At 40.4% G+C, this 27,897-nt stretch overlaps 1 protein-coding gene and 1 long non-coding RNA gene across 2 annotated transcripts; both read right to left on the bottom strand.

The window, feature by feature from the left end:
• Positions 1 to 3,419: 3,419 nt before the first annotated feature.
• Positions 3,420 to 13,496, bottom strand: NIM1K (NIM1 serine/threonine protein kinase). Its single transcript, XM_061352173.1, has 4 exons — positions 12,823 to 13,496; positions 11,501 to 12,674; positions 6,207 to 6,475; positions 3,420 to 4,267 (listed from the first exon to the last, which is right to left on the bottom strand). Exons 2-4 carry the CDS (start codon positions 11,790 to 11,792, stop codon positions 3,518 to 3,520), a joined length of 1,311 nt encoding a protein of 436 aa, XP_061208157.1. The 5' UTR covers positions 11,793 to 12,674; positions 12,823 to 13,496; the 3' UTR covers positions 3,420 to 3,517.
• A 12,286-nt stretch (positions 13,497 to 25,782) lies between these two features.
• LOC133211628 (uncharacterized) lies at positions 25,783 to 27,372 on the bottom strand. The gene is made up of 2 exons (XR_009725247.1): positions 26,716 to 27,372; positions 25,783 to 26,008 (listed from the first exon to the last, which is right to left on the bottom strand). It is a non-coding gene; the product is annotated as an uncharacterized LOC133211628 (long non-coding RNA).
• Positions 27,373 to 27,897: the final 525 nt, after the last annotated feature.

The following is a 27,897-nucleotide window of genomic DNA, read 5'->3' as shown; positions in this document are numbered from 1 at the left end:
TTACTTGAAACCTATACTGTTAACTTCTACTGTTAACTTTTACTTCAAACCTCCTACACTATTAACTTCTACTGTAAACTTCTACTTTAAACCTATACTGTTAACTTCAGATGTGTGGCAAGCTAGTCCAGGCTTTTCATGTTTGGATTCTCAGTGCCTTGACAATAAGCTGTCTTCAGAATACTGTGCTTCTCTTTCTCTCTGCCACCTTCCTCTTTTCTGCCAGTTTGCATCCCATCACCCCATTCCTTTGGGAAATACAACCAAGTAGCACTCATTGCTGGAGAGGAATCTCTCTTCCCTGTCAGAGTGACTGGATCAAGAATGGCTAGACTGACAGGTGTTTTTCTTCCAAGAAACTTTGTCACCTGCTGTCTTAGTTACTGTGGGATTCCTCTGAACACCCATAATGTGTATTTTGTGCCAGCTTTATAAATCACAGCAGTGTGGGTGGAAAGAGAAAGAAGGGAGGTAGGGATTCTTCCAAAAACATGGGTTCATTGATCTGGCATCTCTCAGGATTGTCTAGTAGATCCCCTTTGGAGTACTTTGTACCATTCTGGTTTCCTCAACGTAAAAAGGACATGGAGCTGTTGGAGCAACTCCAGAGGAGGATAATAAGGGGCTTGGAGCATCTCCCGTATGAACACAGGCTGACAAAATTGGGGCTGTTCAGCCTGGAAAAGAGAAGGCTGTGTGGAGACCTTTTAGCAGCTTCCCAGTGTCTGAAGGGGGCCTACAAGGATGCTAGAAAAGGACTCTTAATCAGGGACAGTAGGAGTAGGACAAGGGGTAATGGGTTCAAACTAAACCTGGGGAAGTACAGGTTAGATGTAAGGAAGAAGTTCTTTACTGTGAGGGTGGTGAGACACTGGGACAGGTTGCCGAAAGAGGCTGTGAATGCTCCATCCTTGGCAGTGTTCAAGGCCAGGTTGGACAGTCTTGGGCAACATGGTCCAGTGTGAGGCATCCCCACCCATGGCAGGGGGGTTGGAACTGGATGATCTTAAGGTCCTTTCCAACCCAAACCATTCCATGATTCTATGGTTCTATAATTATCTAAGGCAGCAGAATTTTCTTATAGGACTTCTAGATATTACGGAGCTGTTTTAATTGGCAAATGAAGAAAGGGAGAAACATCACTGTGTCTGGAGCACTGGCCTCTCACTAGTCTTTATATAATACATTTCTGAAAGACTATTTCTGACTTTGAATTTGGCTTTGTACCTTGAAATCCTTCTGACAAATGGTGATACTGTAGGAGTAGGGTCTTTTTTTTTTTCTCCTTTCTTGTTTTTTTCCCAATATGCAAGCTAAAAGCTGTCAATTTTGCAACAGGTAGATATACCGTACTAATGGGGATTCCATTCTGGTAGATTTTTAAAGCCCAGATTGGAAATTAACTATGACATGAGCCTTGTAAGCTTGTAATATATACATATTTAAATTGAGCTAATGTACAGAATGAAATTTTGTTGGATTTATTTCTTTGCTAATTCTACAAAGCTGCATTATCTAATATAAAGTAGCAAAAAATTACATGTCTGTTAAATTACATTTTTTTTTGTGTGTAATGAAGTGTTTGTATTATCTGTCACTCACTAGGATTTGATAACTTGCTGTATTTGTACAGTCAAGCCTTGGTAAAATAGTTGTTTATTATAAATTGATGGATACTAATCTGTTTGTTCTGCTGAAAACGATGGAGCAATGATGCATGATGATAGTGTTTGCAAGTACTTTGGTTTAGGTTGCCCTCGTGAAACTTAATCTTGGCACCAGGAAAACAAATTGCCATGGAACAAAGTCCATTGCTGGCAGTGGACAAGCCAGGAAATGAGCTACTGGCAAAAAGTTATCACAGGGGCCTCGTGGTTTGTGAGGCTGATCCTTTATTAAAATAAAGTTTGAGATATTTGAAACCTGTTGGAGTAGTGCTGACTCATTGGATTTTCAGGATGAATTTTTGTTTTCTTTAACAGGAAAAAAAGAGGAAACTGTGCCTGTGAAAACCTGAAGTTGTGGGTTCACCAGCTGTGTGGACCTTCTGGATCTTTCTTCTTAGTAGCATTCCATTACAAAAGTGGAAAGGGTTACTTAGGCTGGTGGGAAAACATTGTAAGGCTGTGTTTCAACATAACTTAATGCTTTCAGAGGAAAAGGGTTTGTAGTAGAGGAATTCATTCACAGCTTATGAAATACAATTCATATTTATTAGTGTCCTGTGAAAGATGGTATTGTTTTATCCCCTTCAGAAAAATCTCTGAAATGGTGTTGAAGCTTGCTTTGTACTTACCTGAGCCTCACTGAATCTCTTTACTTTTCACTCATTTTGTGGCTCATTTACATTAATTAGCCCTTTTAAAGTCAACTTATCATCTCATCGCCCTTAAATTTGAAAGCACCAGCTGTACCTCTAAGCCTTGTATTAGTTTACTTTCCTTAACTAAAGTAGGACGGGATCTGCCTCTTAGTTTGGATATGTCAGCTGTGCCTGTTTGGAGAAGGACAGCTACTGCACTCTTCCACTGTTTGCATTGGAGCTCATCATGTTGAGGATGAAAATATAAAATAAATAGTTAAAGCTGAAAATCAGAGTATCTACATCTTGGTGATGCTTGGAACAATTGGAGTTGTCAGGTTATCCAACTTTTAACTTGCAGTAGTCAGAATCAGCTTTTGCTGCCAAAGTATAATGGCAGGAGCTTGTACAAGCCTGTAATGCTCAATCTATAAGCAGATTTTGTTACTGGTTGTGTCCAGCTTACTGATACTTAACAGCTAAAGCAAGAGTTTAAAACTACGTGAGTTTTGGAGTACACTTAAATCTTTCTTTACTGGAGTGCAACTGGAGTCCAAGCTGCTGGAATCATCCAAGTAATGGAAGGTGGTAGCGCAGTAGGTGGTAGCCCAACCAGTTCTGCAATAGGAATTGTGTCCACACATGTAGGGTTCAAGCAGTATATCCTAATTTGCCTTTTGTAATTGTGGCAAATGGGGAATCGTGGTCAACGCCACCACTGCTGGGTTTTTAAATACAATTTTAAAGCCCATAGAGCTCTGTTATACACTTATCCATGTTTAATTTGCTGAGAAGTTTTAAAGAACTTACAGTTGTTTAGATTGTAGTCTGCTTTCTGCTTAAGTTTAGTTTTCTGCAAGAAACTGTCCTGGTTTGTAGTGGTCAAGCTGAGGCACAACTTTTCAAGATCTTAGCTCTAACGTGCCTGTAGTATGTTAAGTGTAGTACTGTTTGACCTTTACTAAAAGGTCACTTCAACTAATGATCTCTTACCTGTTCCACTTGCTGGGGTTCTTGTACTGGGTATACCAAGTCCCTGGAGCAGGGGGCAAACAAATGAGTGAGAGCTCTGTATTTGAGCACTTCACTGTGAGTGAAGAAATGCAGAGATGAGGCATTCTTGGTTTATTCAAAAGTTACAAAAAAAATGTAATGCCAGAACTTGTTAATAAAACACTTTGTTAAATATGCCAATTATAAAGCCTGCAGTGCAGTTTATAAAATAGAACACAGCTTGGATGTGTTCTTCATCCTGCTGTAAGAATGGATTCCACCCCTCAGGTCTTGTTCTTTGGGGTCTGGATGGGACATGATAGGAACACATTCGAGTGCCCTTTTCTTCTGAACTTTGTGCAGAACAATTCTGTAGACCCCTGTTACTGAGCTGCGTGCATCTCTTCCCTGGTTGTTTTGAATGTGCTCTTCTGTGATTCCCAGATCTTCAAGAATGTTTTTTACTTCGATATCTTCCTCTTTGAGTGCACTGATGTCTGATAAGTACCTCGGATCCAGTTTAAAGGGCTGTAAAGGTTTGGGATACTGTATCCCTTGCATCCATTCACTGTCCATGATAAGTTTGACGGAGTATCGTTTGGTTGGTACTGGTTGAAGGACTCCTTTTATCAGTTTCTGGCAAGTTTCTGAGAGGCAGGAAGGCAAACTGTATGTCCCTTCAAGAATGCACTTTTTCAGTTTGGCCACTGTATCTGCCCGAAATGGCATAATACCCGTTGTCATGAAGTATAACAGGATTCCCAGTGCCCAGATGTCTACATAAATGCCAACATAGTTTTCATCTCGGAAGAGTTCAGGGGCAGCATAAGGAGGAGAGCCACAAAAAGTATTTAAAGTTTCATCTCTTTTACTTACTGTGCTGAATCCAAAGTCTCCCACCTTAACACAGGTGTTACTTGTGTAGAAGACATTTTCTGCTTTTAGGTCCCGGTGAATGATATTGTTCTCATGCTGCATAACAGGAGGAAGATTTGGTATTAGCTTGTTCATGGGAAAGTTCTCAAATTGAAAAGTTAAAGTATTTAAAGAAAAATCTCTACTGATACAAAACCAATCGGGTAGGTAGAAAAGATGGGAAGAAGGATGCTGGGTTTTTAATGATAGCTTTCTCAACTTGTTAACTGGTATCAAGTATTTTCATGAAGCAGATCTCTGGTATCATGGCTAATCCTAAAAGACCAGGTATTTTCATGTGCAAAATCTGTAATTTTTTTTCAGGGTTCAGAGCCCTTGCTTTAGCAATTACTGTCTTTCTATAACAATGCAACTAACAAAAATAATTGAAATTTTGTATATATTGCAAGCTTCTGGACTTACAAAGTGAAAGTGTTTACCAAGTGACTGTAATCACAGATAAAGTAAGGACACTACAGTTCTGTTACATGATCTAACGTCCTGTAAGGAACTGGTGGTGGCAGAAGGACCATGCACTTGTGCCTTGTGGTATTTCTTGTTGCAAGAAATAACCAAATGACACCAAGTTCAGTGGCATCTTCTAGTTTTAGAATCTAAAGTAAATACATACACTGTAACTTGTACTTCATTTCCCTTGGAAATGCCAGAAGTAGCCAAGGACTCAAACTGAATTTTCTCTGCTTAATGCTGATATATACCTGTCTTGATTAAGCAAAGGTTTAGCTTCATGTTTGAACCCGCAAGAACAACTGATGTGTCTGAGCACTCTCCCCCACCTTTGGAAGTAACAAAGTGCAGTGTCTGAGGGCAAAATAAGGAAAACCTTCAGCATCCTAAGTTTTTTAAACTGCTATCGATGGCAGAGATCTTCCATCCTCACTGTGGACTGGCAGCACTGAGATGGGATTTAAGTAGCCTGGATTTTGTGGCTTAGCAAAACTAAAATGTTCTGTAGAAGTCTCTGTGTACAAGTGAAGAGGTTGGCCAGCTAGGTAGGTAGGTCTGGGCTTAATGCCAACAAATAGACGTCATCTTAAAATATAAGTTCCAGTAGCTGCAGAGTACCTATCCTATGGAAAAGGTGTTGGAGCTAATCCAGCATTTACAGGAGATTTTATAATTTTGTCAGAATATGTAAAAAATGCAGACTCTTTACACATGAACAGCTTGTACTGCAGTTTCTAGAAGCCTGACTGGGGAACACCCTTGCTTTTGACTTTACCTGAGGCTATTATGTGGCAGCCTACACGCCACTGGGGGGCACCCTGAGGCAAGTTTTAATGCACACCACTTTTATTTCTCAGTCCCTCAGAAAAGTTTTCCCGTGGTTTATGCTGTTGTTTCGAGTAGCTATAGTTACTACACAAAGTTCAGAGGAGATGGTACTTAAGTAGTTTATTGCTTCTATTATGCCTTTACAAGATGCTTTGGGCTCTACATAAATAGCATCATACTAAACCCAGATACTGAAGACTAGGCAAGGGGGAGTGACTTGCTGGGTGTTAATTTCAGAGTGGGAATCAAGTATCTTAAGTGCCAGTCTCCCACATTCATTAATAAGCAAGCTAGACGTTTGCAACACCTGACAGCCTCTTCTATGGAACACATCTAGCAGAAGAGCCACTGATCCTGTTTTGAAATAGCTGGAGGGAGGAAATGAAGATGTGTTAGCTGGCCCCTGCACTAACTTAAAGCAGACAACAGAATAGAATACTGCTGCTAAAGGGATGGTTCCACCCACCAGGTGAATCCCAGGTCAGACTCCTCCCTAAAGCTGTCAACAGAGAGCAGTCACTGGAGGTGCATGTGAAAGCTCTCTGATACCTTTAAGACATCATTTCTGTGGCTGTTTGCTCTTCAGAAACACAGGCCTGAAATCTTGGTAAGAGTAAACCTATTAGTTGAAAACCAAAAAATACATCCACAAAATCTGCTACTGTAGTGACAGGCAACAAATCTGTAGAAGATAACTTACCATGTGCTCCACAGCAGACACAATCTGGGAGAAGATTATTTTACACTCCATTTCTAGCAGCTTGCCTTCTGTACTGATTTTAGTGAAGAGCTCCCCACCTCCTGCATACTCCATCACCAAGTGCAGTTTTGAGAGTGTCTCCACAACTTCATACAGTCTGATGATATTTGGATGGTGAAGTTTTTCCATGCTCGATATCTCACGAGACAGCAAACGTTGAGTCTTCCGGTCTAGCTTTGTCTTGTCCAAAATCTTTATTGCGACTTTCTCTGAAAATAAGAATGATCTTCCATGTTGTTAATGCAACAGGCACAGATGTTAATTCCATCTACTCACAACAAACCTTGGTTATAGAAGTGCAACAAAATTCCACCTCTGATCAGTATAAACTAAGCTACAGAGGCCTACTAAGCCTTGCGGACTTTCACACACACCCATGCCCTTGTCTATGTCATCCTACCCACTGCTGAGGTAGCTGAACTCTGGCAGTGTATTGCAAGGGGTGATCAAATCATCTGCTGCTTTAGTATGCTCCACTGCTGTCAGGCTAATGTGTGACTGACGGCCACAGTTGCATCATCTGCTTTTGGTGTCTAATGCTGGTAGAGAAGGTCCACGCTTTCTCCTTTGTTGTTAGCTCTTGAGATGAGCCAGGCCTGAGCCTGGTAGTTCCAGACTAATGGAGGTGTCAAATTTAGGTGCTTTGTTTCAGAGCAGACAGACAAACTTGGGTGAAATTTTGGGTCTCTGGCAATAACCTGCAGGTTAATCATGGAGAGGTGTTTTTAAGTTGGTGCGACTTACAGAACTCTTCCCTCATTCTTTATCCTGTATCCCCCTTCCTGAATTCTCCGTTACCAAAATCAGTGTTGTAGAGCTTTGTCTTTCTCAGGATAGCTGTGTCAGTTTTTCCAACAGGTTCATGTATGAGTAGTTCTTGGTAGTGTACAGAATACAGGAAAAGTACATTTTTATGTCTGTATGCCACAGTAGGCCATGAATTCACTTCACACACAGATTTTGAGGAAGAGAAAGAACACAGTGAGGTAGCATAAGTTCCAGAGATCCTGTAAGACAGCAAATCTAGCTATTTTATGCTGTCCTGGTAATACGAAGCTGCTGTTAAGTTCTACATGTTTCTGTAGCCTAGCTACAGTGAAGCCAAGGGCCACAAATCAGATAGAGTTTGCTGCTGCACCATATCATCAGGGTAGCTCAGAGCAGAATGAAAAGGTCAATTGCAATTGCCCTCATGTTTCTGTTTTAACTGGTAGGTTATGGCTTTTTTCTACTGAATGCATCTGGTATGTGAAGGATTAGCCTGTTTAAAATAGGTTTACAGTGGCTTTGTATAACTTGTCAGGAAAGCTAAATTAAATTGGATCATGGCAATAAAAACAACTGTTTATTCCGGGGAAGAAGGTTTTTCCCCAAGAATATCTTAATTAAACATTCACAGATATCTTAACAATTAATCACTTCCATAAAATCTTTCAGGAAAACACCCACTTCACCTTAGTATCTAGTACATAGCAGTAAATGAACAAAAAAAAAGTATTGTTTACTTCTGCTGTAAGAGTTAGAGGACTTTCACATTTGTACGTGTGTTCTGGTATAAAAGCATTCAGAATATTTTTTATTAAATATTATAAAGTTATTTAACTCAAATTTAGTATTTCATCGCTATCTAAAGGAAGTGTTAAGGATACATATGCATATATATCTGTACAGATCAAGAAAACTCCATGTTTGGGATATTTACCTTTCATAGTAACATACGTGTATAAATTGATCTCCCTACTAACGTGCAGCTTTCCAAGCAAATGTGATTCTTGTGAAAGGTGCTGAGTTGTCCCTTGATAAGCCTATTGTCAGCAGGTAGCCTTGCGCTGAGACTCGGCAGTCTTCCCCATGCTGCTTCTCTCTGACCTGCTTCACGCTTTCTAGTGAGGCCCTTAGGAAACCAGGTACATACTCCTGCGTGGTGCTGGTGGCAAACTGGGAGGAAATGCAGCTATTGAACGGTAACCACACATGACACTGATCCTGGCAGAGCTCTGACTGATGACCTAGGGGGAAAGACTAAAACCCTTGTCACAGTGGTAGCATATTGATCACCTAAACCAAGAGGAAAGGGCATCCATCCTTAGATAACACTTGCACAACTAAATGCTGAGACACTACAAGGATAACAGTTCTTATAATCTTAAGTATGCAATTGCATCATTACATCTCAATCTATAGAAGTTGGAGGCATTTAGGCTTTAAAAAAATACAATATTTTAGGTTAAATTCCTTCCCTTTCCTTTCTCTGGAATGTACTACTCCTCCTGGTAAGTTTTCTTTCAAAGCTTTAAAAGAGAAAGGAGGTGGAATAAAAAAGAAGGAAATAAAACATCTAAACCAGGAGGGCCTGATGCTGTTGACACACAAGGACTGAGCTCCTTTAAATCTGCATCACTGCAATTGTATATGCATGATATGCAAAGAAAAAAGAAAACCAGCCCTTCCAAAAGTGTAAAAACCCCAACACCCTCCTTTTCTTTTTTTAAACTCATTCCTGCTGCTTCAAAAAAACCCGTTGGTCTACAAACCCCAAATTACCCTTGCATGGCAGCAATGCTGAACAGAAGGGCATTTTTAGCAGCACGCATATTTACCAAAATAATGAGTGGCAAGAGATTTTAATTGACTATATGCAGTATATGCTGAGGTTTGAAAAGAGCTAGCTGAAATATTATGAGAAATCACTTCAGGAAGAAGTGGTGTGTGCTATGATGGCAAAAAGGAAACAACACAAACAGAACCAAGTTAAAATTGCTTGGGCAGCAAGAAAAAAAATTAAGGAAACTAGATACCTGGACGTAACTGCCTTTGCAATGGATGGTTCACATTAGATTGGGTTTTTACTAGCTGTAAATTTTGGATGCTCTTAATTGCATCTATTCAGCTGTGCTTTCACCCTACATTCGTCAGCTGGAAGGTATGTAAAATGAAGGTCTCACAGAGCTTCATAACCTAACAGTCCTTACAAGCAACTCTTCAGGTCTCTGGAGAAAAACTCTGCCAAAATTCAGGTTAATAAAATGGGCAATGCTTCTGAATAACTGAATGCACATCATAGCACTGAAGATTTTCCTGTACCCTCTAAGCAACCAAGACAGCCCTTGTGAGAGAAACAAGGTTCTTTATCCCTTCAACCAGTATGATACTGCAGTTTTTTCGTTTCTCCTTTTAGAAAACTTCTTCCCATTACCCAGCCGCAAGAGACCACAAGGGATACAGAACAGCACACACATGTAACTGTTACAAAAGCTCATCTTAGTAAAGAACAGAATTGTTTCCTTTTTTCATATATGGTAACATGGAAAGAGAAAAGACCATGCTTAGAACTTAACACTATGACAGTAACTGAAGAGCTGAACAGGCCCCCACACATACTCCTTCCCCTATCACAGGGACTCAAAAAGCATTAATAACAAAGCCTTTGTGTTTGTATAATAATAAAAAAAAATGTACTCATTAGCACTGTGCAGGAACATCACTTCATTAACAACACAATGGTGTGCATCCACTGGCAAAAACAGACTCCTCTTTGTGGGTGGTGGGGTTGTGTGTGTGCATGCATGTGCACATGTGTATGCACACGTGTGGTTGTTCCTATTCTCCTATCCACATAGTGTATGTTAGGAGGACAGACAGAGTCAGAAGATGTTTGTCTTGAATCCTTCCTTCCTCATGACAGTTACAAACTCAGTATCAAAAAATTAAGTCCTTGACCAGTGAACATTTTAACAAAAAAAAAGCTACTAGCAAACATAAGAAAACATAATTTGAGAGATTTCTGTTGAAAAAGAACTTTTTAAAAATTACTCATTTTATTTTGGTATTAGTTTATCCAAACTTACTGTATTCATTGAAGTTCAATTTTTTTCAGTCAATCAGCTCTATTTAACTGTTAAAGCATCCTGTCTCCTAACTAAATTTAACAGGTAAAAGATCCACCCAGATCAAATTTATAACTTCCTTTCATTAGCATTCCTCCTGTTCTCAGTACAAAAGGAGCATTTCCTCCAACAGTAAACACAGTTTTCTCTGGAAGAAAAAGAAACAGTCACAGAAGAGGAAATAACTCGCTGTGGGCCAAGCAGAACATAGATGCTTTTCTGAAACAAGCAAAACCAAAAATGTTCACCCTGTTAAAGCAGGCTTAGATCTGGAAAAAATAAATACGATCAGTTCCCCACTTTAATTCCCAGTGCAGCAACTGCTGCACAGGAGGGATGAATGTGAGCTTTCACACCTCTGCAGTGAGGGCTGAAAGAGGTGGCTAGAGAAAACAGCAACAGGTAACAAACAGCGCATGAAGGCTTTGGGGTATATCTCATTCTCTTTCCTGATGGAGGGAAGGAAAGTCTATGAGAAAAAAGATAGTAGAAGACAGAGATACGGGGAAAACCAGTCATTCCTGAGGGAAAACAAGAACAGTTTCTGTTATTGTCAGAGAGGCAGAAGCAGAAGAGAAACAGGAGAGATGAGGATAAGTTCTTAGTTATACCTAATAACTGAGGTGTCTCCTGAAGTTACCTTGCCTTTCATGTTCTTCTTAGAAGCAGTATATAGGATGCTTCTCTGTACTAAAAAATTCATTGATAATTCAATACAAACCTTGGGTTGGCTGTACCAGAGCTCATTTCCCTGCCCCTGCTCAGCCTACACCTATAGCCCTGTTCCAGCTTTTTACAGGATTGATCCACCCGCACATGAGCCAGCAAAGCAGACATAACATTTGTCACCAAGCTTACTGTGACCAAATAAAGGCTTTGTCCATACTAGTTAAGGTGGCAATAAAACAAAGGCAGCCTGGCTAACCCTGTCAGTGGGCAGGAGCACCCCTACCCAGGCTGCCCTTGAGGGGGCACCACGTACAGCCCTGCAGTCCATGAGCTGGGGCAGGGAGGAGGGCAGATGGGCAGGACAAGTTGTAGGAGGGTAAACACAACACCATGCTTTGAAGCATGGAGTGTTTGAGGCATGGTATGAGATGTGTCAAGTCCAAGAACTACAGAGATAAATTTTTGTTTAATAGTTGCCATCTAGAGAAAATGCTTATGGTTTCTTGAAAAGCTGATCCAAATGCAAGCATTTACCTGTGACTGTACTTCAGATGCACTCAACAACAACAAAACAAGAAACACAAGGTTCAGACAGCATCTTTCTTTCCAAAGAAGGCCATTTGTATGCATTCAGAACAACGGCATCAGAACACAGGTGACCCACACACCAGTGCCTACCTTTGACTAGGGAATGAATTCCAATCTTCACTTGTGAGAAACTGCCACTTCCTATTTCTCCTCTGACTCGATAGAAGCCAATTCTCTTTCCCAGGGTTAATTCTTTCACCACTTTTTCATTCTGGGACATGTCATGCATTAGTTTCTCAAATGGGGTCAGTCTGTGTTCCCTGCCCTCTTCCTCTCCTCCATAGCACTCCGGATGCCCATCTTCTTCTCCACTGTCCTCACGATGCCACCTGGAATAGTAACGTTTTCCAAGACTTCCTCCATTCATATATCCTGTTGTCATAGTCTACAGGGTAGTCACTTCCCCATTTAAACGAGATGTTCCAATAAGGAGTTTAAATTAAATAATTCTGTATGAATATGCAGTCCTGCACATAATGAACACTGTGACAAACTTAGTAAAAAAAGCAGCTTACTGACAGTCCAAGGATTAGTTTGGAATCACTTCAGAAACAAATCTGGCACATCAACATATTGCAGTTCTGTCTGAAATCAAACATAAAACTGAAAGCTGTTTACATCCCTCTTTCACTAATGGATTTAATACATCAGTATCTTAATCTACAAGATAAATGAGGCTTTGCAATTAAAACTGTAAACTTGCTGCAAGAAAGCAGCAAGTTGCTGCTACTATGCAGTACATTTGACACATGCAAGACATTTGACACAAATTTCAGGCTTTAGCTTGTTGCTCTGAAAACTAACTTGATAGAAGTCAAACAAATAGCTGATAAACTGCTCTGAATAAATCCAGATGTTTCCAGTTCATTTTGAATAGCTGACTTTAACAGAATAGTTCTCCTTGAGTCTGGTACCAGTCCAAAAGCTGAGCACAGGGTTTGCCTTTGATTCATTCTTCAGCCGTGAGCTTGTTAGCGTGCCTTGGAAATGTCACTGTGCCTTGAAACCTTGCCGTAAAAAGTTTGCTGCCCCTTTGTTTCCTTCCCATTGCAGGTTTAACAAAGCAACTGACCCTGAGAGATGACAGGAAAAGCATAATCTGTGCACCAGGCAAAAGAAACGCTGCACCTCAGTATCCCTGCAGTCACATGGCAGGACAATACAGGATTAAGTAACTGCAATGTCACATTAACCCTCCTTTATTTAGATGAGCTTTCTTTAACGCCTTGAGCCTTCTCAAAATTTTGCCAGATGCGTGTTCCTCCTAAGCAGACAGATGAAAAAAAGTCATTTAAATCTTTACATAACAGCCCTTCACTAAATGACAGTACATCACACACCATTTCACCACTTTAACTCTGTTTGGCAGCACAAATGAAGTCCTTATTCTATATACACAAGCATTCACTTACCTTTAAAGCAGTACACCATTTTTTTCTTCTTTACCTTTCTTCCTTAACCTTAAAAAACAGGAGTTGATTAGCAACTGCAGTTCATACGGCCATGTGCCTGAGGGTGGTGAGCTAGACACAAAGGCAGCGCAGGTTATGGCAATGCTCACCTTCCCTGCTCTCAGCCTGCAGCACTGGTGAATGCAGGAGACACCTCACTGCGGTTCCTGTATCAGATTGAGGGGGAGGGAATCAGACCAGTAACTCAGTGCCCGGAGCTTAGGAAAGGTAGACAGTCACCTAAGGTGCCACACTGAAAGGGGTCATGTGACACAGCCAGGAGGAGCTGCTCTCTAAACCCTGATCTGAGTGACCAAGGGGAGCAGAGGCCAAAGGCACCACATAAGGGCAAAGAAAAGGCAAGTGGTACTGATTTCATTATACGGGAACTGGGGTGGTACAGAAGCAACTGCTGCTTCTACAGAAAGGCAAAGGTGACAGACACAGCCTCCAGGAAGCTTCTCCTTGCTCCAAGACTCATACAAGTGTTTTTGATAGCCACATCACCTCTTCGTGCTGTGGCCAAGTTGCCTACAGCTCTGCCTGGGGAAAGGCCCTCAGGACAGAAGGGTCTCCCCACTTCCCTGTCACTGCTCTGAGACAGGGATGCTTCTTACTGTGTGGCTGCAAACTTACATCTGACCAGTTCATAGCTGCAATGGAGGAGAATGCACTTGTTCTATGACTCCTTTGACCTCTCATTACTTTTTCTGGTTTAGTCCTGTTCGAAGAAAAGAGCCATTTTCACAGTTGACAGGGGAAAAAAAAGCATAAAATAATAATAAATAATCATATGTTATTCTCTGAGTATAGATAGAGTTAAACACTCAACAGATGCTGTATGTGTGCAACAACTATTGGCTAAATCCTGAAACTGTTAGTAGCAGAGAGACTGGGTGGCAACTGAAGAAAGTCTTCAGCATTCTCCCATCAAACCAGTCTCACTTAGCACTAAATGTTCCCTCTAACTTTATTATTTGATACCAAAGATGAAAAATCTGTGTGGAAGGACACCTCCTCCCCAAGCAAACCAAAATCCCATCTAAACCCACACCTTACATTCTCTACTTGTTCTCCTTCAGGGAAAGGACAATTTTTTTTCAGGATTGCCTTAATCCTGGCCCATGGCTGTTTTCTGTTTTAACCTGTTGCACATCACAATTTAACAGTATTTTAGGTAACAAAAAACTTGCAATATGAAACTCAACTGTATTTGAGAATTTCCACAGTGGATGCCCCTCCACCTTGCAGATCTTTTGACAGACATTTGTCTGCTGTACACCAACACAGTGATTCAGAGATTAGAAAGGCCAAACTCTGCTCCCATTCTGCTGCTTTATCTTGAGGCAAAATCACAGCAGATCAGGTTGTCCATATGAAATGCTTGGAAAAATTCACAAGCAATGTCAGTGGTGCCACGTACAAGCTACAAACCATTATTTAATTAAGTATATTTGGGCAGGAAGCGACATCCTTGTCATCTTACCAAAGAATTGCTGTAGCTTATGGCTACAGCCTGAGCACTCCAGAGTGGCAGGTATGGACAATTCTGCTCTTGCAGAAGGAGCAACACAAAACTACTAATAACAAATAACAACAAACCAAACCAGGATGCTCCTGATTGCTGAGTCTTACGAATCAAGCCTATTCAGCATTAGCAGTCACTCAGCTAAAGATCATCCTCTGCAAAAATAACCAGGAGCTTTGCAGTTAACTGGCTGTACAGAAAGGCTGTCTTTTAAGATAAGCTATTTCAGTATTCCTGGTGTTAGCAGAATATATACCATCTATTTATAGCCTATGTTCCTTCCTGTAATCTAAATGAGTAAAATCCACCCTGATACCATAGAAAAGGGCACTGACTGTGGAAGAAAATAATTCTAAGGGAGAAGGGAGAAACAAGGAAATCGGAAATCATCCAAAGACAGTGAGGGACAATCATTTAATTTTTCTGCAATATGGCTGGCTGTGACCTGAAAAACCTCATCAGAATCTATTAGTGACTTATTAATAAATTATTTATTTATTACTTAAAAAAACAAAATAGACAAGCAAAAAAAACACCAAAACAAAACAAAAAAAACCACCAGAAAACCCACCCAAACAAAAAAACACAGCCCCCCTCCCCCAAACCAACCACAAACCAAGAAAACCAACCCCCCCCCCCCAAACAACCCACAACAAAAAGGCAACACAAAACAGTGAGTAGATGTATAATTCCTTTAAGAACTGTGCTGCTCTTGTTTAACTGTTTTCCAAATATTTCCAGGTACTGACATTCTGGACCTATTCTAAAAAGTGCTGAATACCCTCAGGCTTCAGCTGCAGACTCAGTTAAAACCCTGCATCACTGCTCCAAGTACATTTAGAATGAAAGGAAAAAGGATCATGCCAAAAAAGAGATCACTGGATACACAGACTTCAGTTCCTAAAATCCCATCTTGGCATGTATAGAAAATTCACCTGGTTTTAAGACCGCAGCATATGTGGAAACATAAAAGCAGCTATACCAGGGCTTTGAGCACTGTGGTTTGCAAATTGGTCTTTTGTTAAGCCTGTCTTTCAGAGACACCAAAACCCATTCATCTTTGCTTGAACTGCTGCAGCTCCTATTCCAGTGAATGTCAAAGAAATCACAGTGGATGGTCTCCTACCACTCAAATACTCAGAGTGACAAGGTTTTTTTTTTAATGAGGATGCCACTTGATATTGCAATACATCATTAGAGTTCCCTTTTCAGCCCCTCTGCTGTCTAGCCTGAGAACAGTAGGATTTTGGAGGTATTTCCCTAGGGTAAGGGATTAGCTTGATTTGTTTGACTTACTTACCCTGAATAACAGCTTGTCTCCTGCTTAGAACACTTTACACACCGGGAGTCAACCGTGGAACCAAACTGAATTTGACATAGCAGGCACTTATTTTTTATGTCATCCATAAGAAAAACATTGAACCTTTTTTTAACCATAGCCTTGAAAAGTTCACTTATTGCAGGAAAATATCAACAACCTAGTACATTCTTATGTTTAGAAGACATACCTTTTATGAAAAAGATGAGAGCACAGCAGAAAAGTCCACAAGACCTGTACCACAGACCAACATGACACGAAAGATTTCCCGTACATCCACACACCATGTTCACAAACACAGGGAATGTCCAAATGGCTGCACTATTGTATCTCTGCTCAAGTACTACTGGTTCAATGCATGGCAGCTGTGGACAAAAGAAATCAGTATTTGTTCAAGGTTTCCCCTGACCAGATTTTTTGGATTTGAGTAAGAATCACACTCAGTGTTATTTCTGTGAATGACAGAAAACACAGTGACTGTGTAAAATGAGCACCCCAAAGCTTCATATGAATTATTAAAAAACAAGATTCAAAACATACTGCAGTTACAGGCTGACACAGATCTGTGCGTTCCCAGCTCAGGTAGGAGGAAACACAGTGCATTGACGGTGGAGAGCCTCCAAAACCAACTTCCTTTCTCTGCCCAGGCCCACATACCACCCATTTCAGTACATCCCAGAATTACTACTGTCGGCATAGAATTCAGTTCACCTGTTACTGTTTGATGGAATAGACATGATCAACACCATTCTTAACCTTATAAATATCCTTGTCTAAGAACCAACACTGTCTGTCTGCATACAGAGTATTAAAACAGGCAGCCAAGGCCAAGGCAATATAAAACAGTATTTATATTGCCCAGCCAAATACACAGCCACTCTTGGCAAGCTGTGCCAGTATATTAACTAGTCAAGCCAAAGCACTCTGCTGTCCTTTATGCACATCTTATACAAACCAGAGATGCAAGGCTATCTTCAAGATGACAAAATGAAAGAGAAGTCTAACAAAGAAAATAATATTCAAGATCATGGTATCTGTTATTTTTCCTGCTGCACATTACTTGGTGAAACAGAACACGAACACTTTCAATGGCTTCCATGCAAAAGCCCACCTGATGGCCACAGCACCAAGAGGGGAAGCAGAAGGTGGTAACAAATGGTTTATTGTATTGACACCTTCACTACAACAAAAGGCCTATTCTGCATGCTGATGCCCCAAACCAAGAAAAAAAGAAAACCTGGTGTAAAAAGGAAAAAAACATAGCCAATCAGAAAAATCCTAACTTGGACCACACTAACTCTAGCCCACAACTTATTCCTCAACTGTAACTAAGAGGAGAAGACATTGCACTTTGAAACCTACTCAGAAGTTTAACAGACCTGAGTCCTGCATACTGGAGCAGAATACAGGTGGATGCTTGGTCAAGCCCCCCCCCAGACTCATTAGAAAGACTGAAATCCTTATATTTTGTGTGGATCCCACATTCATTCTGGGATGGACGCCTAAAGAGAAACATGGGTATTTCCCTGATGGAACCTGAGCCCTCACTCAAGGACCTTACGAGAGCCTTGGACTGGTGATGGGCAGGAGCATGGACAGCACCACTTAGCACAGATCACATGCTGGAAGTTCATATATCCAAGCAAGCTCCCACGTTCATTTAGTCACACTTCCTTCTCACCAAGAGCACAAAGAAACAGGAAAAACCCAACAGGTGTGCCCTCATTTGTGATCCACTACTAAAAGATCTCACCATGATTTCTAACAGTCACTGTGTCCAGGGAGACCACCTAGCAGGTGGACCGTAAGGCTGGGCCAGCTTAATAAGCACATTTCATCTGTCAGCAATACCTGTACCCATATCTACACGACAGCAGCAGTTCAAAGGAATCCAGCAGGGCTACTGACAGGAAGTTTGTGTGATACTGGCATCAGCGTGCAGCAGACTCGCCTTTCCACCTCCCCTAGTGTTATTACTTGCTGATGGGCTGGAATTAGCTCTTGGACAAGAGCATCAAGCACGAGAGGCTGCACAGAGCACTCAGTTCTGAGATGTAACCCCCAGTCCTAGCTGAGCTGATGCCAACAGGAATTGGGTACAGCCCAGCTGGTGGAGTCTAACATCATATGCACAGCCTGCAGACTATGGAGTATATTGAAAAGAAAATAAATGCACTATAATCAAAATACCACAAACTATACTAAGATAATAGATTAAGACCTGTGAAGTAGAAACTGAAATGAGGTGGGGAAAAAATATCCCTTTCATCCTTTTGCAGCATTGCATGATGAAACAACCGGAGAGAGAATAATTAGGCTTTGAATTGTGCAGAAACTTGAATTAAAAGCAAAGACAAAAAAGTAATTTATTAGCAGAGGCCATTGATTTCCCAGGCCTTTGAACTACATGGGAGGGATTAATTTGAAGTCTGACTGCGTTCTGAAATCAGATTTACCTTCTCAAAACTTCAACCTGGCCAATCTCTTTTGTTTCCTTCTCTGGGATATAACATAAATTGGTCAATTGGCACGGAATTGTTCTGCCAAGGTAAAACCAACTTCCATTAAACACATATTGTGAGGCAAAAGATATATTATACTTTTATATAGCATGACAAAATTTACATCTAATTCAGTTACTTCACTAAAAATGAATTTGACTCATAGGTTTTCAGTGAAAAGAAATTCAGCTATCTGGAAAAAGCAAGTACAAGAAGTAAGAAGTAAGCTATACTTTGAGTCCCACTGAAATCACTGCAGAAATCAATCTTTACTTATTTCAAGAAAATGACTGTATATTTACGCACTGCTAAGCAGATGGCCTGTAATAAAAACACCCTGCTGGTATTTGCAGATATAAGAAACATAAAATGTGTTTCCATACAAAGGAAAACAGAAATTCTGTTTTATATTGCCTGTCACAGTTTTCATTTCACTATTTTTGCACTTATTGCATGGGCCCCAGCAAATACAAATAAGTCAGGTTATTTCTTACAAAGTGATCAGGTTTAGCTGCATCAATTTATTTGCACTTCTCAAAAGTACTGAGTCGTGAAAGGTTAAGTATTCATAAGGTACATTTTAAGTGGATCCAGGCAGAAGATAAGCAGTTGCTATTATTTTCCAGTGAGGTATTTGGAAAGATATAAATCCTGCACTGCACTTTGAAATGTACTTTATATACTGCCTGGCATTTCCAGAATGTCTGAGACATACGAGATTTACCCTGAACTGGCATTAACAGGCCACCACACTACAGTAATTATGTTACTGAACCTGACTAAAAGAAGGCATCGATGGAAACTGACAAGACTCACATGAAAGTGTCAGGAGCCATGGAGAAACAACAATTCCATAAAGACTTGATATTACAATCACTGAAGAACTATCCCCTGAAAATGTCATTGCAACGTCTTTGTCCTTACCAATTTTAAATGTCCCAAAGTGAATGCAGCACTGAGAACTTTTAGAACATTTAGAGAAAAATTTTAGATACAAAGACAAGTAATTGCACTTTTTATCTAACAATTGGATTGGAAATCTCTATAATCCACCAGAAAATAACACTGAAATGGAAAACAGTCCCAGCCATATTTCTCTAGCAATATATAAGCATGCTGCATTCTCAAACAACATGGTCCTCTCACCATGCAGACCACCCACCTGCTCCTCATATGGATTGCCGCCTCTGAACCTGTATTTACACACCACATACAGAGAAACCTCTGCATCAGGCAATGGCCTGCTACCAGGTCTGCAATACATATGTCCTCCTTGACCTTTGCAGGCACAGGGCCATGCAGGGGAATAAGCACAAGCTTGCCAGAATTGCTGAATCTTCAAATAACCTCTGGAAACTGCTTAATGCACAGTAAATCTTCAAGACTTGGCAAGAAGCTTAGAAGGAAGCAGCCGGATCTTATTTGACATCCTGCAGGTCATAAATTACTAATCTCTGCATATCAGAATCTCTGCAGTCTGTTGCCCATTAAAGAATCCCACTAGAGTGAGAACAGAAGTGAAATTGGGAAAGGTATTTTTGAAACTGGGACCTAGAGAAGCTGTGTAACGGCAGCAAGCAATATTCAAGAAAGACAACTGCAAACTGAACTGTTCTCAGTTTCAGCTGCTGTGGTGCACATTAAGGATGCTAAGTGAGAGATATTAACCCAAACAAGACGGAGCACAACTCTAGATTTTCTCCTTTTACACCCTTATTGTTTTCAGTATTGCAGGTAAATGCTTTGACATGCATCCTAACATAACTTTTTTCTCTTTTTTCCCTTTCTTTTCCTTTCCTTTCCCCTTCCCTTCCATTTTCCTTCCCTTTTCCCTTCCCTCTCCTCCTTTCCTAGTTTTTCCTTTCCTTTTCTTTCCTTTTCTCTTTTCTTTTTTGTTTTGGTTTGTTGGGTTTTTTTGGGGTTTTTTTGGCTGGTTGGTTGGTTGGTGTGTTTTTTTTACTTGTCTGGTTTTGGATCCCTGAAAGGTTCATAATATCGTCTCTCAAACCAAACTCAAACCAAATATCCAAATACAGCAGCATGCGCCAGGGAGCCTGTATCCCAATACATTTAGGCAACTGCCTTGTCCTGCTATAAGGATCAGCAGGGAAGCCAGGGTATGAGGACAGGGAGTGCTTGCAGGCTTTGAGGACAGGCACAGAACAATACTTCTCTGGCTGGGAGAGTGCAGAAGACCAGCACGCCACAGGTATGAGGAATGTACAGCTTGCTACTCATCCAGTGACAGTCAGGGTTATGCTAAAAAAATGCTACATCCTAAATCACTAAAATCATTCTGCTTTTCACATCAGCTTTCTTGGATTGAATGAATATTAATGTTAACAAATTTGGCTAGTATTTAATTTCATTAGATAATCTTACTGAGATTTGTTGAGTATCTGTTCTGGAACACAGATGATGATTATTTATTATTATTATTATTATTATTATTATTGTTGTTGTTGTTGTCGTTGTCAAATGGAAAACTTACATAAACCGTGTTCCATTAGAAAAAACAGTGCAAATCTGAGTACCCAGCAGCATTAGGAAACCAGTCAGTGTTCTTTCTATTTACTTTTTCTAAATTCACTGAAAAAGGGACTGTTGTTCCAAAGATTTTGGGAACTGCTAAATGAGTACCATGCGGCATTTGAACTGCTGTACAAAAGTTTAACACACAGAAGACCACACAGCATCTCAACTATGACAGCTGATACTAATTTTAACAAAGTAACACATTCAGTGTTCACGTTTGGGGACCAGATTTTGACAAACTTGCAAAAATGGAAATGAAGAATAGGTCTAACTCTATGGTTTTACATAGGTTAACATTCCATGGTTTCAGGAAGCGTAGGTTCACTCGTGAAGAAAAAAGCCAAATACAGAGAAGCAGATCATAAACCAATTTCACATCACTAAGCTATAATCTTTCCTGAAACAATCCACTCCCTTGATGCAGACAGTTATGTGGTATCTTTATTTTCAGTATCGCCATTCACATCAAATTATCTGAAATCCCAGGTTCATGCAAAAGCCTATAGGTAAGACATTCCAGTTCCTCACCTTCCCTCAATTTCCTCCATAAAGAAATCTGCAGGAGAATTTCAGATTAGAATCCAGAAATATACTTGGGTATAGAGACATGCAGAAGTGTTTATTAGACTAAAGTTCTGACACAGCAATCCATTTTTAAATAGACAATATAATGATTCTAGCATTTCATTCACTGACTAGCGTATCCTAGATCCTCTCCTACTACACTCTGCTCTCTTCTTGTTCATGAACATAAAACCAGGTATGCACACTAACTAACCTATTGTTCATTCTAGGCAATGTCACAGCTCCTGCTTTTTACCTCAGATGATGATACTCCTTTAAGGTGTCTCTCATATTTTTCCATTATAACAAGCAAATGCAGAGTTCACTTTGAACAAGTAAACACGTTCAGCCAACGGCTTTAAGGAGTTGTTAGTGTATGCCCAAGTTGACGCACAGCTGACCACAAAGTTTCACATGCTCTGGGAATTGAAAGACTGCTGAGGACTGAAGCTGCCAACTTGATGACTGTGATCCAAATGATGGAGTCTCATTCCTGCTGAAGATGGCATCTGTTCACCTGTTCCATTTTATTACCAAGATGGAATTTCTCATCATGTAAAGAAGTACTGGCAATATATTTGCTAATTCTGAATTTCTTGCATTACAACTCTGAATGTAAGACAGGATTTTCCATAATACTATTGAAGCAGATTAAAAACATTTATACTGGGACTTCTACTATGGCCTGATGAAGCTGAGTTCTCTTCCTTCAGCCTATATGAGAATTCCATTTCTAACAAAATTTTCTTTCGATCATTATTGCAGAGCAACCTAGAACTTTTATTCTATTTTATGACATACCAATTCCAGGAAATGTAAAACACAGGCATTTTTCAACCTTCCTCAAACAGTTTCACCAGATAACCTAGTATTTGAACTCCAAGATTGAGATAAAACACAGACATCTTTTGAGCATCTCCATATACCATCTATACCAAAACACATTTGTCAATCCCTCTATTAGCAGAATGGTTTACATATATGAAAATTATAGTAGCAGATGTAAAACTTGCCCATAAACACAAACAGAATCAGAGTCCAAATGAGCTTTAACATTCAGAAGGCCTTGGGAGATGACACCTGTTCACAGCATTGAAATCCTTTGCATACACTATGTTGTAATTCCCTTTGGAAGGACTGGCAGAGAACACAAACAAAAGCTTAAGTTCCAGTGCTAAAACTGCCAAATTTAGGAAGTCTTCACAAAGTATTTCTGAAAGTTAAAATTTCTGTGTAACCGTACTGCAACTGGTTGTGATCTAAGTACCTACCAGGTGAAATTCATGTCCCTGGTGGAAAGACTCTGATATGAACAAGGCACTGATTCTCATTTTTGTGCAGTCAGAAACCAAGCTTTACTGTAGCACCATTTTTTGTAGACCACCAGTCACAATACCAAGATCACTGCTGAGTCTGCAAGACTTCAGAGCACACATTTGCTTAAGTGCATTCTCCAAAACTAGCTCTGTTTTTAAAACTTTTCTCAGCATTTCTCCTTACACTCACAGACAGTTACACTTATCTCTAAGGTGACCTGAACAGCAACATAAAATAGAGGAAGGGCTCTCTCACTGTATGCACACACATGCCAGAGTAACACATGGTCCTTCGACAGAACCACTGAAACAAAACAGCATCAGATGCAAGTGTGTGATCTCAAGGGTTCTTGGTCAACTTTTTTCCTTTCACACCCTTCTGATCCCAAATTCAACCAAATCTTAAAATACACCTACCACACAGACACTATCTGTAGGCTGATAGCCACCACAGACTCACACATGCAATATCCAAGAAAAACCAGTAACTGCTGGAGAACTGGGGGTTGCTGGAATTACTCTTCCCACACTGGCTCTGATGACCACCGAGGCACCCACTACTGTTAACACTGGCTTTTCACCCCTCACAGACCATCAGTGCTTGTTCCTCACTTGCCTGATGAAAGCAAAGCATGGAGTGCAGGTCTGTGGCAACAGCTTTTCTCACTCACTCGCAGCTGGTGTGGAGCCAACAGCTGCAGTACTTTCGAATTAAACATTGCTATCACTGTGGTCAGCCCAGTGCAACACAGTATACCCAAAATCATTTATTTTATTCAACCAGCCATGTAAATGCTTTATTACTAATAAGTTCTCAGATCAGACTGAACAGAGGAAAAATAATGAAGAGGAAAACAAGGAAACTGCCAAGGCTTTTCTCTGATTGAAACAATTTCTGAAACAACACATCTGTTAAGGGAACCACATTCGTCTTGTTTGTGATGCACTGGCTCTACTTTTAAGTTTCACTGACACCAATATCTTTTCCATGTGAATGGCATAAGAGTCAACGTGCAAAGGCAGTTTCTCATTTTGTAAATGTCCTGTATTGCTTCATAAGCCGGTTACATGGAGCTGACAAAGACAATTAAGTTTCCTTAAAGAACGTGAAGTTATTCCACATGTGGATCAAACCAACTTTTATGTTTTTAAATAAAATGAAACAAACAGAACCAAGGTCAAAAGAGTTAGCATGAAGTAGACTCATGACAGGAGCACCTATTCAGACTTTGGTGCTGTATTTGAATCCCTATCCTGAACTCTGCAGGAGGGTTTCAGACACAGTCTTTCACCACGCAGGAGAATGCTGTCACTGCTCAACTGTCCTACAGGCCTGCCTTGTCAACACCATTAAGGTAAGTTTCTAGAGAGGTGGGAGGAGGGGAATTCACCCACTGTGATTCAGACCTATATAGCAATTTATACATAAAGTTTACGTACCTGACTATCACCCCCTCATGTGAGGAAAAGTAAAGAAATATCTCCTCAGTATCAGGAATATGGGAATAGCTCTATGCAAGATCCCCAAATGAAGTAATGTGACAATTAACAAGAATTAAGCCTCAGTTACACAATGAGCTTGGTCTGACCATTCAATACAAAAAATTTTGGCAACTCCAGTCTATGTTTTTATATATACTCAATACATTTTGCTTACATTTTCATGTGAACTGTAAGGCTAGCTTCTTGGTATCCATTAACTCCAAGCTTTCATTGTTCTGCCAAACATGTCCTTGGGAGGTCATCAAATCCTGGGTCACCAGAGACCAAGAACAGAAAAGAGGATAATATAATCCACATCTGGGAAAAAGGCCAAACCCAGCTTGTACTGATGCTCCAGCACTTGATTCTGGAAGGAAATGTACATCTTTTTGTTCTACTTAGCAGGATACCAGCTGTTTCAAGTTGCATCAAGAAGCGAAAATGGGTCTGGGACAGAAAAAACCATAAGGGATTAAAAAAAACAATGAAACAAACCCAACAAACCAAGGAAGCCTAAGCAAGAAGGCTCTGAAATAAAATACTTCAATAAAAATCTTCATTACTGATGCAAGAAGTTGTCCATGTTAATAACAATTGAGCTGCTGTCAAGAGAAATCTCCACCAAATGGAGCTGATTACACTTCAATTAAGATAAAAATCATTCATCGAAACCCTGCAAAGGAGCTGACACTTTGCATTAGCACTACTGCTGAAATGCTTTCCTTTGATGTGTTTTTATACCTGATCCTGCTGGAATCTGAGCATTTTTCAAGATGTCACGAATGTCCCCATCCTCAGGGGAGCCCTCCACGTGACCCTCAGCCTCTAGACACCTGCAGAAATGCAGCTCCAGTGATAAATACAAGTCCTTAAGGACAAAGAGCGCAGCCGCCTTCTCTCTGCAGCAGCACACATAAAGGAAACCTGCAATGAATTTAGTTCCTTCCAAGCATACAAACAATACATACAGGCGCAAAGTTTTGCAGTGTTTGGGTTTAGTGCAGTGGTGCAGCTGTGCGATGCACCCACATAGCATAAACATGCTACAGACTATGACACAAGGGGCAAGTTTTCTTCATAATGATGGCCTTTATGAAGGTAACATCAATGAGAAGTTACTAACATGAAAAATACGAAGGCATTGTGTTCACAAATCAACATCTATACCTTCCAGACCTTTAGAACCCTTAAAATACTATTTTCACTTTTACTCCCAAAATTACTCTCTAGTAAGACACATCAGAAATTCATTTCAAAGCTACCACCCAAGGATTAAAACTACTTCTCAAAACTGTTTTCTCCTTTCCCAGTCTTAGAAAGAAAAACCTAAGATACAGTAAATTAGTAGATCTAGAAACTAGAATTTAAGAAAAAAAGATTGCACAGTCTCACTGCTTCCCACCTTCCTCTTCCCTCTGCAACTCAAGTTGGAATAGAGGTAATCACTTACAGTGGGGAGAGCAGCCCAAGGACGCCAGTACAAGCTGCAGCATGACACCCCAGGGAAGAGAAAGTGAGGGGGGAGAGGACCTCTATGGTTTATCACCAGGCTGAGTCAGCAAGCATGTAAACTTTCCTGACATTCATTCCTGCATTTGTTTCACTGCATTTGGAAAAGCAAGACTTCTCTACTAAATGCACATGAAAACGAGCCACTGGGATTTAAACACTCACTACTCATTTTCAGTGTTACATTTATCAATGCTGGAAAGTGATCAGCTGTCCTTCACTGCAATTATGGCATGCTTGGCCAGAGAAGTGGAACTTCAAGACCAGAACCCCAGGCTCAATCCTACAGTGTAATTTTTGCATCTTCTGAGTATCAGAGCGGACTTGGGCATGACAGAGGCTCTTCAACTTGACTTCAGCAAAACCAAGATTCTAAATGAGGATTCTGTGGAACCTGTAACCAGTAAGAAAAAAAAACAAGTTATGCAACTCTGTTGTATAGGAAAATAAAACAAAGAATTAGAAGCACTGGAGGATCCTCCCTCTGTAACTAGTAGCACAGTTTCATGCTGTCAGTCTCAGCCCAGAATTAACTCAATTCACGGTGGCCTAGCAGGGCACACAACACAACCACCACACAATCACTCCCTCCAGGATTCAGAAAATCCCATTCTTTCACCTGTGCTGTACAGAAAACAGCATTACATAGGAGGGCGTGGGGGCCGTCATTTTACCCAAGTGCAGCATTTCAAACAGGCCATCTCTCACACATGATCACGGTTACCTTGACTTCATGAAAGCTTTCACAAACACTGCAATCTAGAGGGAAAACTGTGTAAGTGATAATGTAGTAACTGCAAAATAATTAAAGAGGGATTTATAGCTGAGGATCAATTCACACAAGGAGTTCTCCCAAACTGTTCAATGTCATTTGAGTTTTCACGCATGCTCCAACCACCTTGCAGGGAATACTCATGTCTTCTAACCTCCTTCCAGGTTAAGTATTTTCTCATTTTGCAACAAAAGCTTTAAAAGCCATGATACTATCAGCACTCACTGTAATCACATTATCTTAATGAGGGGCTAAAGAGGCCTAATACTGCTGATACAATCTCTAAAACATAAATAACATAATAATTTAGACTAAGAACAATGGCTTACTGTAAACACCTGAAAAATACCAGGCTTGGGACACTGAGCCAAGTTATACACTGCTATTACAGCAATAAATTGCTCTGTGGCTCTGTCTTTCCTAAATGTTGCAATGCATCTTCCTTGTAGGCGCACGGGTTGGACTCCAGGCACTATTTTAAGAGAAGAGAATGGAGAGCAGCATTTAAACCAGTGGTTACCTAAGAGCTCAATATTGATGACCTAATCTGGAAACTGGATTAAACTACACAGATTAACACACTCGGTACAGCTGCATGGATTTATGGTTGTCATGACAACCAGCAGAAAATGTACGCCACTGATCCGCTCCCAGCAGATCAGTCTCTGTGCAGCATTAACAAGACCTATCAGTAACACAGACATACTAAGTGATTTCACTGCAGATATCTGGATTGGTATAATCTCTAACTCTCTCTGCATCTTAAAATACAATTTACAACCAGAAGGAGAGGCTCAGTTTACGAACGAATGCTGGAAGCAATGAGCACCCTTGGGTGTTATCTGAAATGTGTAACTTCTTAGACAATATTAGTGCTAACTTCTTAGAAAATATTAGTGTTTTCCAATTAATCTTCCAGGCTAGTGAGTGCAAATATGTATTTGTTTCATAAACATAATAAAGTGACTATTACTCTATGCTTCACACATTAGGCAGAGTCCTCTCACTTTTCAAACAAGAGACACACTGATTTGGAGTCATCTTTCTCAAAACAGTGTGAAATACAAGCTCACTCTTCTAATCGAGACTGAGGGTTTTATTGCAGGACAAAGTCAATAAAAAAAAAGTAACAGCCCTGGGCGGGTGACCGTAGCCAGAGATGCACTGATTAGCATTTGTTACAGGTTTATATACTTTCACTATTGCATTAGTCATATACATATTCATAATTCCCGCATATAGGCAGGGAATATTATAACTACCTCCAGGAACTGATTATCGTAAGTCTCCTCCTCTTGGTGTCCGCACACTGCTCTCCAGTGACTGTGGGCAGGCATCTCAAGGATGAAGTGAACAGTCTTCCTCATGTGAGTAGGGGTCTTCAAGATGAAGTAAGCAGTCTTCCTCACGGTGTACTTTACACCTTTGGCACAACTGGGTACCACAGTAATCACAGAACATGCTGAAACCAGCCATATCTGTAATTTTGCTGATAGCTGGCAAAGATTTAG

This window comes from Neopsephotus bourkii, unplaced genomic scaffold (assembly GCF_033783945.1).
Source record: "Neopsephotus bourkii isolate Nb327-2 ecotype Australia unplaced genomic scaffold, CSIRO-AGI_Nbou_v1 NB_631, whole genome shotgun sequence".
Lineage (NCBI taxonomy): Eukaryota > Metazoa > Chordata > Aves > Psittaciformes > Psittacidae > Neopsephotus > Neopsephotus bourkii.
Note: the sequence above shows the minus strand (reverse complement) of the source record. Positions and strands in the feature narration are given on the sequence as shown.